Source organism: Coregonus clupeaformis, chromosome 8, assembly GCF_020615455.1.
Source record: "Coregonus clupeaformis isolate EN_2021a chromosome 8, ASM2061545v1, whole genome shotgun sequence".
Classification (NCBI taxonomy): Eukaryota; Metazoa; Chordata; class Actinopteri; order Salmoniformes; family Salmonidae; genus Coregonus; species Coregonus clupeaformis.
In genome coordinates this window covers 23,038,389-23,053,269 of record NC_059199.1, presented here as the reverse complement: position 1 = coordinate 23,053,269, position 14,881 = coordinate 23,038,389, and the positions used below count along the sequence as shown (strand labels likewise).

General features: G+C 41.2%; 1 protein-coding gene across 1 annotated transcript in view; it reads right to left on the bottom strand.

The window, feature by feature from the left end:
• arhgap36 (Rho GTPase activating protein 36) overlaps nt 1-6,398 on the bottom strand; it is a 113,365-nt gene extending 106,967 nt beyond the window's left edge. Inside the window, exon 1 of the mRNA XM_041882637.2 lies at nt 6,011-6,398. Coding sequence (XP_041738571.1) covers nt 6,011-6,058 — 48 coding nt within the window. The 5' untranslated portion in view covers nt 6,059-6,398. The remainder of the gene's footprint in view (nt 1-6,010) is intronic.
• Between the last annotated feature and the right edge of the window lie 8,483 nt (nt 6,399-14,881).

The following is a 14,881-nucleotide window of genomic DNA, read 5'->3' as shown; positions in this document are numbered from 1 at the left end:
ATGAATGACAATGATTAGAGACCTATTCAGACTATATAGTCAGACCATAGGGCAGGATCATCAACTAGATTCAGCTGCGGGCCAATTTTTTTATTGAGTGGATGCTCGGGGGGCCAGAATATAATTACAAATAATTTGTAGATGCCAAATTGACTGCAAGAAGCCCAAACAGATATCATGTTTGACTAAAACATAATCATTTCAAACTTTGCTTACATTTGTATACAATCACATGTTTCTCTCTATTATGCGTGGGAATACTTGGAACATTTCTTAAATTAAAATCAATTGGAGCTGATTTCCTAGTGTTTTTAGTCTATTATGTCCAACAACAACAACAAAAAAACTTAACTAAAATGTTTTGCTCTGAAAACTTGGGGGGCCAAATAAAACCACACGCGGGTCACCTGTTGGGGAACCCTGCCATAGGGATATCAGATCGTACAATGAGTGACGGACAGGAACAGGAAGAGACAGGTAGAGGTCAAAGGTAAAGAGGAAGTGGTCATCAAAGAGGCAGACCTTGCCCCAGTGCCACCAAAGATTGTCTATTATATTGACAAGATATTCAAGTGACCGCTCTAATATTGGAAATACATTTCCTCAAAGATGGAAGGCAAGCTGGAGGAGGCGAGATCAAGTGGGACCATTCTAGCCAATGAGATGGCACATATGCATGTGAACAACAGGCCATAGAGATAGATAGAAGACTCATCTTTGTATCTGTGTCATTATAAAGTCTGTGACAGCATGGGCAGCGCCATTAAGGTTATCTCCATTTTAAAGTAGTACATTTTCTATTTTTCTTCATTGGCTGATTGCTCCCAACTCATTGGAATCCCCACCCAGTTGATTACACTAAAATGGTGGAAGCCCTCAATGGCAATGTCCATGCTAAAACCAGATATATCCGTGATGAGTCCTTTATCTATATGAAAACAGGCACAACGCCGATAAAAAGTAGTTTTTTTCAAAGTTGCCAAAATGCCATGTGCATCCACTTATGTCAGTGCATTCGTAACAACCTGACCATTACAAACTTCTATTCAATCAAATAAGCCTCACGTAGCAAATTAGCAATTACATTTTTTGTTGACCAAATTCAACACTCTCCATACAAAAATGTCTCACTTCGTAGGCTTATTTTCGTGGACAGATTTTGGGCGGAATAAAACCTATCGCTTCGCCTCTTCCTCTCTGGTGCCACAGACACGGATGGCCATCCATCTTGTGATGAAAGCTACAGAGAGACGGACGCTATTTTGTGTCCAGTATGAATTCCTCCATTGGGAATAGAGGGGAAATGGGGAAACTGACGGAGATGGGGCTTTGATGTTGAGCCTGCTGACTGTGGGCGTCTAAACAGGTCTTAAGTAAAGTACGGCACGAGAAGTATTTGTACTTAGACATTGTGAGTCAGAAACCGTCAATCATTGAGTTGCTTTGCACCTCTCAGCACCAAAGAGATGCTTCTGGGTGGCTCACCATCCAACCATGAACAACAATAAATGATTGAGCAAAGAGATACTCAACCTCTCTTTGATGATGATAGAAGTCCAATTTAAGGATGCTTCTTCAAAACTCCTGTCTCAGGACAAAGACTAAATGAAATGCAATATTTACAGTTTATAAGTATTACCAGATGCTTATACACTCTTAGAAAAAAAAGTGCTATCAAGAACCTAAAAGGGTTCTTCTACTGTCCCCATAGGAGTAACCTTTGAAGAACCCTTTTTGGTTCCAGGTAGAACCCTGGTTCAAGGTAGAACCCTTTTTTGGTTCCATGTACATCACTTTCCACAGAGCTATAGGGAAAGCCAAAGACCACTTTTGGAGTGTATGGTACACTATCTCACGCTACAGAGACACTGGCACTGAGTGTTCAGAAGACAGAGACTCATCGCTCACACACACACACACACACACACACACACACACACACACACACACACACTAACACACAAACACAAACTGGGACTGAGTGTTCAGAAGGCAGAGAGATTAATCGCCCAGAGAGACACTGGAAGAACGTAAAGTACTGTAGCCGGCTGTGATGCTGTGTATGTGCGCATCCGTGTGTGTGCTTGCATGCATATGTGTGTGTGTTTTTCTGTGTGTGTGTGTGTGTGTGTGTGTGTGTGTGTGTGTGTGAGTGTGTACGGGTCTCTCTCTGTGTGTCTATGTCTGCACACGTCTCTGGGTGTTTTTTGTGTGTGGGACGAACTCCTTTAGATAAATCTAGAGAGGGGTGAGTAAAGCAAACACAAGTAGATATGTACCCAAGACGTTTTCCACAGAGTAGCGCTCCAGAAGAGTAACGTCTCTGTTGGTGTGTGTGTGAGCGTGTGTTAGCACTAAATCAAGAAGAGGTATCCAGCCCAGTAGAGTCGTAGATTTTAGTGGATGGTTGATTTATTGACGTTAGCTGGTAGAAATATTTTTCGACCTCAACTTTTCCTTCGAGAAAAAGGGGGGGGGGGGGTGTTAATCTACCTCCCCTACTTCCCTCCTCTCTCTACCTCCACTGACACTTTTCTCAGGATTACAGGAAAAGTAGATTTCCAATCATTTAAATTTGAGAAAGTATTTAGTGAGATTACTCTGGACTCTGGCCCATAGCCAACCAATAGAGACATTACAGTAATATGCTTTGAGTTTCGTCTGATACCATAAATACAGTAGTAAGAGAGCAGTTAATACAGAAAATACATTTCTAAGAGACCACCTGGTTAGATTAGTATGTCCACTTGAGTAGGAGGGCAATCAATATTATGTTGTATTATGTCAATATAATTATAGGCCTATTATGTTGTCAACATTGAATAACATGATATAGGTATTACATAGCGAGAGAGGTTATTACGTAACATAATTGGAAAACTGATTGTCTGAGAGAATAAATACAGTGAAGAGCGTAATAAGCAGAAGAAACAGGGAAGTAAGATGGTTGTTGTGCACCTGTCTATATGTATTTTCTGCATCCATTAAATGAGTATGATTATAATCACGCTAATGAAGGGATACATACAGTACAGTATCCTTCACTATCTTCTTCCTTACATACCTCCACCTCCCTTCTCCCACCTCTCCCCCTCTTTCCATCCTCCATCTTTCCCTCCACCTCACTCCCTTCATTTCTGCATCTCTCCCTCTCCCTTCTTCCATCTCTCCCTCCATCCCACCATCCCTCCATCTCTCACTACCTTCACCCCACCCCACCCCACCTCTCTTTCTTTCTCTTTCTCCCTCTTTCTTTCTCTCTCCCTCTGTCTCTGTCTCCTTCCCTCCACCTCCCTCCCTCCCTCCCTCGCTCCCTCCCTCCCTCCCTCCCTCCCTCCCTCCCTCCCTCCCTCCCTCCCTCCCACTTTTTCCCATTAACAGATGGTGTTCATTGTACTGTTGAGCAGGCAAGACGTTAGGCAATGTCCTAACCACCAGCAGCAGACGTCAAATATTGACACACACGCAGGCACACACAATTCTATTTAGAATATTAGAGTGCATACCAATAAAAACAGCAGATTATTGCAGAGTGTAAAAATACTCCATCCTGATGGATTTAGCTATGGCAGATTACTGGTTAATCTAGAAACAACATGTCTCAGTGGTAAATTATCTGTCTGTCTGTCTGTCTGCCAGGAAGAAGAATGTGTTTTGTAATCCCTGGGTTAAATTATGCTCTAAAACAGATGGTCCAGACACAAATCTAAAAAGAACCCTTACGAAAGAAGATTGCAGTCAGAGTGCAGTATAACTGCAGTATGCTGCAAAACTGCGTCCAAAATAACAAATGTTTTTACTGCAGTAATTTTGCAGTGTAATTGCAGTTACAGTGCAGTATACCTGCAGTTCAACTGCAGCACACTGCAGTTATTCTGCAATTACTGCATCTAAAATACCACAGTCAAATGCAGTTACTGCACTTTTACTGCAGTTTCCCCCAAAAAATAAAAGACGGCGATGTATGTGAGTGGTGGAGGGTGGAAGGTTGAGGGTTAGCCAAACACACATAAACTCTTGAAGAAAGTCAAGGGGCTTCATGGGTCAGGCTTGAGCTATATGTGACAATGTGAGAGGGTTACTTTTGTAAGGGCCATCGTTTCATCCCCTCTCCACTACAAGCAGCGGCATGCATTCATTCACTTCACTGAACCATAAATACATTAATCAGGGGAGAGGTCATATCATTGGTACGATCAGGGACGATCTGAGGTTATTAAAACACTACTAAACACAAACTACTGTGTATCCCATAAAGTGTATTATATACACTACCGTTCAAAAGTTTGGGGTCACTTAGAAATGTCCTTGTTTTCGAAAGAAAAGCAAAATTTTTGTCCATTAAAATAACATCAAATTGATCAGAAATACAGCGTAGACATTGTTAATGTTGTAAATGGCTATTGTAGCTGGAAACGGCTGATTTTTAATGGAATATCTACATAGGTGTACAGAGGCCCATTATCAGAAACCATCAGTCCTGTGTTCCAATGGCACGTTGTGTTTGCTAATCCAAGTTTATCATTTTAAAAGGCTAATTGATCATTAGAAAACCCTTTTGAAATTATGTTAGCACAGCTGAAAACTGTTGTGCTGATTAAAGAAGCAATAAAACTGGCCTTTTTGAGACTAGTTGAGTATCTGGAGCATCAGCAATTGTGGGTTCGATTACAGGATCGAACCCACTCGTCAGTCTATTCTTGTTCTGAGAAATGAAGGCTATTCCATGCGAGAAATTGCCAAGAAACTGAAGATCTCGTACAACGCTGTGTACTACTCCCTTCACAGAACAGCGCAAACTGGCTCTAACCAGAATAGAAAGAGGAGTGGGAGGCCCCGGTGCACAACTGAGCAAGAGGACAAATACATTAGAGTGTCTAGTTTGAGAAACAGACGCCTCACAGGTCCTCAACTGGCAGCTTCATTAAATAGTACCCACAAAACACCAGTCTCAACTTCAACAGTGAAGAGGCGACTCCGGGATGCTGACCTAGGCAGAGTTGCAAAGAAAAGGTCCAGTGTCTGTGTTATTTTGCCCATCTTAATCTTTTATTTTTATTGGCCAGTCTGAGATATGGCTTTTTCTTTGCAACTCTGCCTAGGTCAGCATCCCGGAGTCGCCTCTTCACTGTTGACGTTCTGTGAAGGGAGTAGTACACAGCGTTGTACGAGATCTTCAGTTTCTTGGCAATTTCTCGTGTGGAATAGCCTTCAATTCTCAGAACAAGAACAGACTGACGAGTTTCAGAAGTAAGTTCTTTGTTTCTGGTCATTTTTGTCCTGTAATCGAACCCACAATTGTTGATGCTCCAGATACTCAACTAATCTCAAGAAGGCCAGTTTTATTGCTTCTTTAATCAGCACAACAGTTTTCAGCTGTGCTAACATAATTGCAAAAGGGTTTTCTAATGATCAATTAGCCTTTTAAAATGATAAACTTGGAATAGCAAACACAACGTGCCATTGGAACACAATACTGATGGTTGCTGATAATGGGCCTCTGTACGCCTACGTAGATATTCCATTAAAAGTCAGCCATTTCCAGCTACAATAGCCATTTACAACATTAACAATGTCCACACTGTATTTCTGATCAATTTGATGTTATTTTAATGGACAAAAAAATGGCTTTCCTTTCGAAAACAAGGACATTTCTAAGTGACCTCAAACTTTTGAACGGTAGTGTATATTGATATAGTCATATAAAACCACGTCCTACTACGAAAATCACACTAAGCACAAACACACACAATTTAATATTGTTCCAAAGGTCGACTGAAGTGGCACTGGGGTTTATTGAGTTTTATTGAACGAAGAGCTATAAGGAAAGGGGAACATGATAAAGGTGTGCTGAATGCAATGCTAACTGAGTTAGGAGGACAAACATAGCCTTATACCAAATGGCATCTTATTCCCTATGTAGTGCACTACTTTTGGTCAAAAGTGTGGCAAGCACACACACAGAGACACATATATGCGAATGCACCCACACGCACACACGTAGACTTACCATGTAGTAGAACTGCATGTCCTGCCGCACAGGCTGTTCAATCTGCATCACTGAAGAAGATATTCCATCAGAGACTAAAAACAGAAAAATACGTTTCTTTTTTTTCTTCTCCTCAGGGCTCAGAGAGGGGACTAAGGTATGCTTCTTTTACTCTCTTCTCTTTTGCACTCCTCTCTTTTCTGTCCTCTTCTCCTCTTCTCTTCTCTCAATGCTCAGACAGTAAGAGTTCCCTCTCTCCCCTTCTCGTCTGTAAAAACAACTCCAGCAACAACAACTTTTGATGTGTAGAGTGGTCCATCAGTCGAGAGACAGCTTGAGCCAGCATGAGCTTGTTGTTGTGTGGTTCTCTCTCTCTCTCTCTCTCTCTCTCTCTCTCTCTCTCTCTCTCTCTCTCTCTCTCTCTCTCTCTCTCTCTCTCTCTCTCTCTCTCTCTCTCTCTCTCTCTGATGATAGCGCTCAGTTCTTCCTGTGCGGCTGCTGCTGCGGCCGCTGGATGTGTGTGTGAGAGAGAAAGAGTGTGTGTGTGTGTGTGTGTGTGTTCTGTGACAGATAACGCACAGTGCGCTCTTTGCTGTCAGAAACAGGAAACGTGGAGTTTGGCGGTTTATCCCTGATGTGTGCGTTCCTGTCAGTCTGTCTGTCCGTGTGTGTGTGTGTGTCTGCCCGTGTGTGTGTGTGTGTGTGAGAGAGAGAGAGAGACAGAGACAGAGTGAGACAGAGCGAGAGCAAGAGAGCAAGAGAGAGAGAGAGAAAAAAAGAGAGAGAGAGAGTTGGTTGAGATAGTTGGCAATCACTTTTAGCCTACTGAACCCTGATACCTAGTAACACATACACACACACACACACACAGGGATCAACTTCCAACCTGCGTAACCTCAGGTAATTTCCCATGTAATCTATAATGTCCTGTAATTTGTATATTATGCCATATTTATACACACTGGCACACATATTTCTTATCATAATGATACTGCAGCAGCTAGATTACGGAGGGGTAGATTATTCATTAGCAAAATGACTTCAGATTACAGGTAAAAAATTACAAACCCAGAATAGTCAAGATTACTGTATTGCATTACTTAATTCTGTGATTATTGGGATTTTCCATTGCAAATAGCAATAGTATTTTTGTCATGATGCATGTATAATAATAATAATAATAAATAATAATAATTTGGTGGGTGCTTACATTTGTCCTATTTCACACATGTACAAGTCTGTATTAATACGCATGTGTGAATTGGAAATGTGTTTTTTGAATATCCTATTCCTCGGAAAGTGGGGTCACGGCCAGGGTCTGCCATTCAATGGCGACCCTGGAGCAATTAGGGTTAAGTGCCTTGCTGAAGGGCAAATCGACAAATTGTTCACCTTGTCGGCTCGAGGATTCGGTTACTGGAACAACGCTCTAACCACTAGGCTACCTGCCGCTATGGTTATATACAGTGGGGGGAAAAAGTATTTAGTCAGCCACCAATTGTACAAGTTCTCCCACTTAAAAAGAAGAGAGAGGCCTGTAATTTTCATCATAGGTACACGTCAACTATGACAGACAAATTGAGATTTTTTTTCTCCAGAAAATCACATTGTAGGATTTTTTATGAATTTATTTGCAAATTATGGTGGAAAATAAGTATTTGGTCACCTACAAACAAGCAAGATTTCTGGCTCTCACAGACCTGTAACTTCTTCTTTAAGAGGCTCCTCTGTCCTCCACTCGTTACCTGTATTAATGGCACCTGTTTGAACTTGTTATCAGTATAAAAGACACCTGTCCACAACCTCAAACAGTCACACTCCAAACTCCACTATGGCCAAGACCAAAGAGCTATCAAAGGACACCAGAAACAAAATTGTAGACCTGCACCAGGCTGGGAAGACTGAATCTGCAATAGGTAAGCAGCTTGGTTTGAAGAAATCAACTGTGGGAGCAATTATTAGGAAATGGAAGACATACAAGACCACGCAAGATCTCACCCCGTGGGGTCAAAATGATCACAAGAACGGTGAGCAAAAATCCCAGAACCACACGGGGGGACCTAGTGAATGACCTGCAGAGAGCTGGGACCAAAGTAACAAAGCCTACCATCAGTAACACACTACGCCGCCAGGGACTCAAATCCTGCAGTGCAAGACGTGTCACCCTGCTTAAGCCAGTACATGTCCAGGCCCGTCTGAAGTTTGCTAGAGTGCATTTGGATGATCCAGAAGAGGATTGGGAGAATGTCATATGGTCAGATGAAACCAAAATAGAACTTTTTGGTAAAAACTCAACTCGACGTGTTTGGAGGACAAAGAATGCTGAGTTGCATCCAAAGAACACCATACCTACTGTGAAGCATGGGGGTGGAAACATCATGCTTTGGGGCTGTTTTTCTGCAAAGGGACCAGGACGACTGATCCGTGTAAAGGAAAGAATGAATGGGGCCCTGTATCGTGAGATTTTGAGTGAAAACCTCCTTCCATCAGCAAGGGCATTGAAGATGAAACGTGGCTGGGTCTTTCAGCAGGACAATGATCCCAAAAACACCGCCCGGGCAACGAAGGAGTGGGTTCGTAAGAAGCATTTCAAGGTCCTGGAGTGGCCTAGCCAGTCTCCAGATCTCAACCCCATAGAAAATCTTTGGAGGGAGTTGAAAGTCCGTGTTGCCCAGCGACATCCCCAAAACATCACTGCTCTAGAGGAGATCTGCATGGAGGAATGGGCCAAAATACCAGCAACAGTGTGTGAAAACCTTGTGAAGACTTACAGAAAACGTTTGACCTGTGTCATTGCCAACAAAGGGTATATAACAAAGTATTGAGAAACTTTTGTTATTGACCAAATACTTATTTTCCACCATAATTTGCAAATAAATTCATTAAAAATCCTACAATGTTATTTTCTGGAGAAAAAAAATCTCCTTTTGTCTGTCATAGTTGACGTGTACCTATGATGAAAATTACAGGCCTCTCTCATCTTTTTAAGTGGGAGAACATGCACAATTGGTGGCTGACTAAATACATTTTTTCCCCACTGTACAGTGAGGGAAAAAAGTATTTGATCCCCTTCTGATTTTGTACGTTTGCCACTGACAAAGAAATGATCAGTCTATAATTTTAATGGTAGGTTTATTTGAACAGTGAGAGACAGACTAACAACAAAAAAATCCAGAAAAACGCATGTCAAAAATGTTATAAATTGATTTGCATTTTAATGAGGGAAATAAGTATTTGACCCCTCTACAAAACATGACTTAGTACTTGGTGGCAAAACCCTTGTTGGCAATCACAGAGGTCAGACGTTTCTTGTAGTTGGCCACCAGGTTTGCACACATCTTTGCAGATCTTCTCCAAGTCATTAATGTTTCGAGGCTGACGTTTGGCAACTCGAACCTTCAGCTCCTTCCACAGATTTTCTATGGGATTAAGGTCTGGAGACTGGCTAGGCCACTCCAGGACCTTAATGTGCTTCTTCTTGAGCCACTCCTTTGTTGCCTTGGCCGTGTGTTTTGGGTCATTGTCATGCTGGAATACCCAACCACGACCCATTTTCAATGCCCTGGCTGAGGGAAGGAGGTTCTCACCCAAGATTTGATGGTACGTGGCCCCGTCCATCGTCCCTTTGATGCGGTGAAGTTGTCCTGTCCCCTTAGCAGAAATCACCCCCAAAGCATAATGTTTCCACCTCCATGTTTGACGTGGGGATGGTGTTCTTGGGGTCATAGGCAGCATTCCTCCTCCTCCAAACACGGCGAGTTGAGTTGATGCCAAGGAGCTCCATTTTGGTCTCATCTGACCATAACACTTTCACCCAGTTCTCCTCTGAATCATTCAGATGTTCATTGGCAAACTTTAGACAGGCCTGTATATGTGCTTTCTTGAGCAGGGGGACCTTGCGGGCGCTGCAGGATTTCAGTCCTTCACAGCATAGTGTGTTACCAATTGATTTATTGGTGACTATGGTCCCAGCTGCCTTGAGATCATTGACAAGATCCTCCCGTGTAGTTCTGGGCTGATTCTTCACCGTTCTCATGATCATTGCAACTCCACGAGGTGAGATCTTGCATGGAGCCCCAGACCGAGGGAGATTGACAGTTATTATGTGTTTCTTCCATTTGCGAATAATCGCACCAACTGTTGTCACCTTCACACCAAGCTGCTTGGCGATGGTCTTGTAGCCCATTCCAGCCTTGTGTAGGTCTACAATCTTGTCCCTGACATCCTTGGAGAGCCCTTTGGTCTTGGCCATTGTGGAGAGTTTGGAATCTGATTGATTGATTGCTTCTGTGGACAGGTGTCTTTTATACAGGTAACAAGCTGAGATTATGAGCACTCCGTTTAAGAGTGTGCTCCTAATCTCATCTCGTTACCTGTATAAAAGACACATGGGAGCCAGAAATCTTACTTATTTCCCTCATTAAAATGCAAATCAATTTATAACATTTTTGACATGCGTTTTTCTGGATTTTTCTGTTGTTATTCTGTCTCTCACTGTTCAAATAAACCTACCATTAAAATTATAGACTGATCATTTCTTTGTCAGTGGGCAAACGTACAAAATCAGCAGGGGATCAAATACTTTTTTCACTCACTGTATAACATATATATTTTTATTTTGACTGAGAACACTTTTATCATATGGGATTGATTTTCAACATTCAACCTTCCAACTGCTGCCAATTCCATGGAATTCTAATTCTAGGATCAGGACTGCATCAATAAAACCGTTATACCTTTTATTTCCAGTGTGATGTCATTGAGTGATATTTCCACTAGGTGGCGACAGACTCCAGTAGGTTCTTATAGGAGGGCCATAGTCCTCAGAAACATGTCCCAAACGGCACCCTTTTCCCTATGTTGTGCACTACTGTTAATCAGGGCCCATAGGGTTCTGGTCAAAAGTAGTGCACTATGTATGGAATAGGGTGTCATTTGGGACTTTTTATGTTACATAAGTTTGTTTTGGATTTAATAATGAACTGTTATGTCTCTGTGGAACTCAGTTTATTAAAGAAATACCCTCCCTCTAGTTATACATTTTAATCTGAGAGAAATGCAGACTACCACCACTACACAGTCTGAAATACAGACACACTACCACCACTACACAGTCTGAAATACAGACACACTACCACCACTACACAGTCTGAAATACAGACACACTACCACTAATACACAAGACTACACCGTCTGAGGCAGACTCCGCTCACTACAGAGGGAAGAAAACATAGCTACCGTTTAAACATTGCAAGGAATCTAAGAATGTAAATAATATATTTAATTTATGAACAGTAGATGTAGGAAAAACCATGATGAAACCTAGGCTATATATTTCTTGATATATGGATCACTTCTCAAGTCTATCATCTTGAGACTGGAGAGGTTTAACTACACAGTCTGAAGCAGACTGGAGAGGTTTAACAACACAGTCTGGAGCAGACTGGAGAGGTTTAACTACACAGTCTGAAGCAGACTGGAGAAGTTTAACTACACAGTCTGAAGCAGACTGGAGAGGTTTAACTACACAGTCTGAAGCAGAATGGAGAAGAAAATAAACACACCCAAACACAGAAGGATTTTAGGGCCCGTATACAGTGCCTTCGGAAAGTATTCAGACCCCTTGACTTTTTCCACATTTTGTTAGCTTACAGCCTTATTCTAAAATTGATCATCAATCTACACACAATGCCCCATAACGACAAAGCAAAAACAGTTTGGCGACACACCAAACGTGTTTGCTTATTTTTTTCTTTATTCTGGCCACTCTTCCGTAAAGCCCAGCTCTGTGGAGTGTACGGCTTAAAGTGGTCCTATGGACAGATACTCCAATCCCAGCTGTGGAGCTTTGAAGCTCCTTCAGGGTTATCTTTGGTGTCTTTGTTGACCTCTCTGATTAATGCCCTCCTTGCCTGGTCCGTGAGTTTTGGTGGGCGGCCCTCTCTTGGCAGGTTTGTTGTGGTGCCATATTCTTTCCATTTTTTAATAATGGATTTAATGGTGCTCCGTGGGATGTTCAAAGTGTCAGATATTTTTTTATAACCCAACCCTGATCTGTCCTTCTCCACAACTTTGTCCCTGACCTGTTTGGAGAGCTCCTTGGTCTTCATGGTGCCGCTTGCTTGGTGGTGCCCCTTGCTTAGTGGTGTTGCAGACTCTGGGGCCTTTCAGAACAGGTGTATATATACTGAGATCATGTGACACTTAGTTTGCACACAGGTGGACTTTATTTAACTAATTATGTGACTTCTGAAGGTAATTGGTTGCACCAGATCTTATTTAGGGGCTTCATAGCAAAGGGGCTGAATACATATGCACTTTAATTTTCAGCATTTTTTGAAACAATTATTTATTTTTATTTCACTTCACCAATTTGGACTATTTGGTGTATGTCCATTACATGAAATCCAAATAAAAATCCATTTAAATTACAGGTTGTAATGCAACAAAATAGGAAAATCGCCATGGCACACTTAACCAGCATGGCTACCACAGCATTCTGCAGCGTTACGCCATCCCATCTGGTTTGGGCTTAGTGGGACTATCATTTGTTTTTCAACAAGACAATGACCCAACACACCTCCAGGCTGTGTAAGGGCTATTTTACCAAGAAGGAGAATGCTGCATCAGATGACCTGGCCTCCACAATCCCCCGACCTCAACCAAATTGAGATGGTTTGGGATGAGTCACACCGCAGAGTGAAGGAAAAGCAGCCAACAAGTGCTCAGTATATGTGGGAACTTCTTCAAGACTGTTGGAAAAGCATTCCAGGTGAAGCTGGGTGAGAGAATGCCAAGAGTGTGCAAAGCTGTCATCATGGCAAAGGGTGGCTATTTGAAGAATCTCAAATATAAAATATATTTTGAATTGTTTAACACTTTTTTGGTTAGTACCTGATTCCATATGTGTTATTTCATAGTTTTGATGTCTTCACTATTATTCTACAATGTAGAAAATAGTAAAAATAAAGAAAAGCCCTTGAATGAGTAGGTGTTTTCAAACTTTTGACCGGTAGTGTATATTAAGTGTTGCTCAGTTTCGGTGATTGAAAAAGGCAAAACGTTAATGAAATCAAAACAGTTCTCAAGATATGGATGACTTCTCATTTGTCTAGTACAACCATAGGAATGAATCACTGATCATATATATTTGTTCTGCTATCACCATTAATGTTCTTTAATTCAGGAAACACAGATATGATAACAGGGTCGTTCGTATTCACTAGGAACCAAACGGAAGCAAACGACCAAAACAAGGATGGACTAACCTGAACTTGTCCATTAAGAGACACTCATTTTCGTTGCAAAAAGCTTTGCTACCATTTTGCCATGGTGGGCACTAATGAATAAACCTCAGCTCAGAAGAAATTCAAAAGGACATCCATAGACAAAATCAGCATTAAGCAAGAAAAATAATTTATTGAATGATAGAATAATTTTAATCACATTGGCAAGACATACATAGCTGCATGTGTTCAAACCAACAGCTACATAAACCACCCTGCTGGATCTGAAAACGGAGGTTATTGATAATTATCCTAATCATAATAATATATGCAGTAGAGTTTTAAATATGTCCTTCCAATGAGAAATAACAAAAATAGAATAATTCAAAGAACTCTCTCTCTCTCTTATTTGAGTAGCCTAACCCAACAAGCTTCATCTTGTTTCTTGGGTGTTTTTGTGTGTGTATTTTAACATAAAGCTGTATTACTGTCCTGGTCCTATACATACAGAGAGCACTGTGAGCAGTTCTACTGCTGTACAATGAATTCTCGGTTATACTCATTATACTTAGGGACAGGAATTTTTCCTGACCACATGACCTGACCAGGAAACACTCTGGGCCAGAGTTCTATGCTATTTGTTTCTTATAGCCTATAACTAGGACCTTGAGTTTTTCCTGCATGGTTAGGTGATGTGGTGAGGAAAGATTATGGGGCTAGATTTCTGTCAGAATGTTGTAAAAATAAATGACATATTTTGACAGAAAAATAAGTCCTGTCCCTAATCATCCTATCATCTCTATATTTATCTGAATAAGGGTAGTCTGATGAACTTACATTGTATATACAGATTAACACTTCAACATAGCTTGAAAGAGTGCGATCAAGTCTCATATGACACCCTTTCAAGTGCACTACGTTTGACCAGAGTAGGATGTGATTTGAGACAAAGCCTAAGATTAATATGTCTGTTTGTTTGTTTGTTTGTTTGTTTGTTTAGCGTCGTGACAACCAGATGGTTGTTAACAGTTTATAATGCTGCTGTTTGATGTCAATGCAGAAACAAGACATAAAACACAAACAGACTAAAGGACATATTTTTCTGTCATCCATCCTCTCCCTCTTCCTCTCTCTCTCTCTTCCAGTCTTTTATTGTTCCGTGGGGAGTTTGATGAAAGCTTTAAGAGTTGTCCTTCTGAGTCACAGAATAAAGAAAGAAAGAAAGAAAGAAAGAAAGAAAGAAAGAAAGAAAGAAAGAAAGAAAGAAAGAAAGAAAGAAAGAAAGAAAGAAAGAAAGAAAGAAAGAAAGAAAGAAAGAAAGAAAGAAAGAAAGAAAGAAAGAAAGAAAGAAAGAAAGAAAGAAAGAAAGAAAGAAAGAAAGAAAGAACGAACGAACGAAAGAAAGAAAACAATGGATGGAACTTGTATTATCCCATCTGTGGTCCCCTCTTTCAGAGGAGTCAAATATCCACTAGTGAAATGTTATCCTCCTTCTTTCCCCCCTTCCTCCCTCCTCATACCCCTTTCTCTTCTTCTCCCATACTCTGTAATACTCTACCAAATTCCTAGACATGGTTGATTGGAGTTTGGAGAGTGGAACCCACTATAATAAATCACTGTATGTGCCAACTGCAGGCTACTGAACAAATCTGTATTTCTCTCTCTG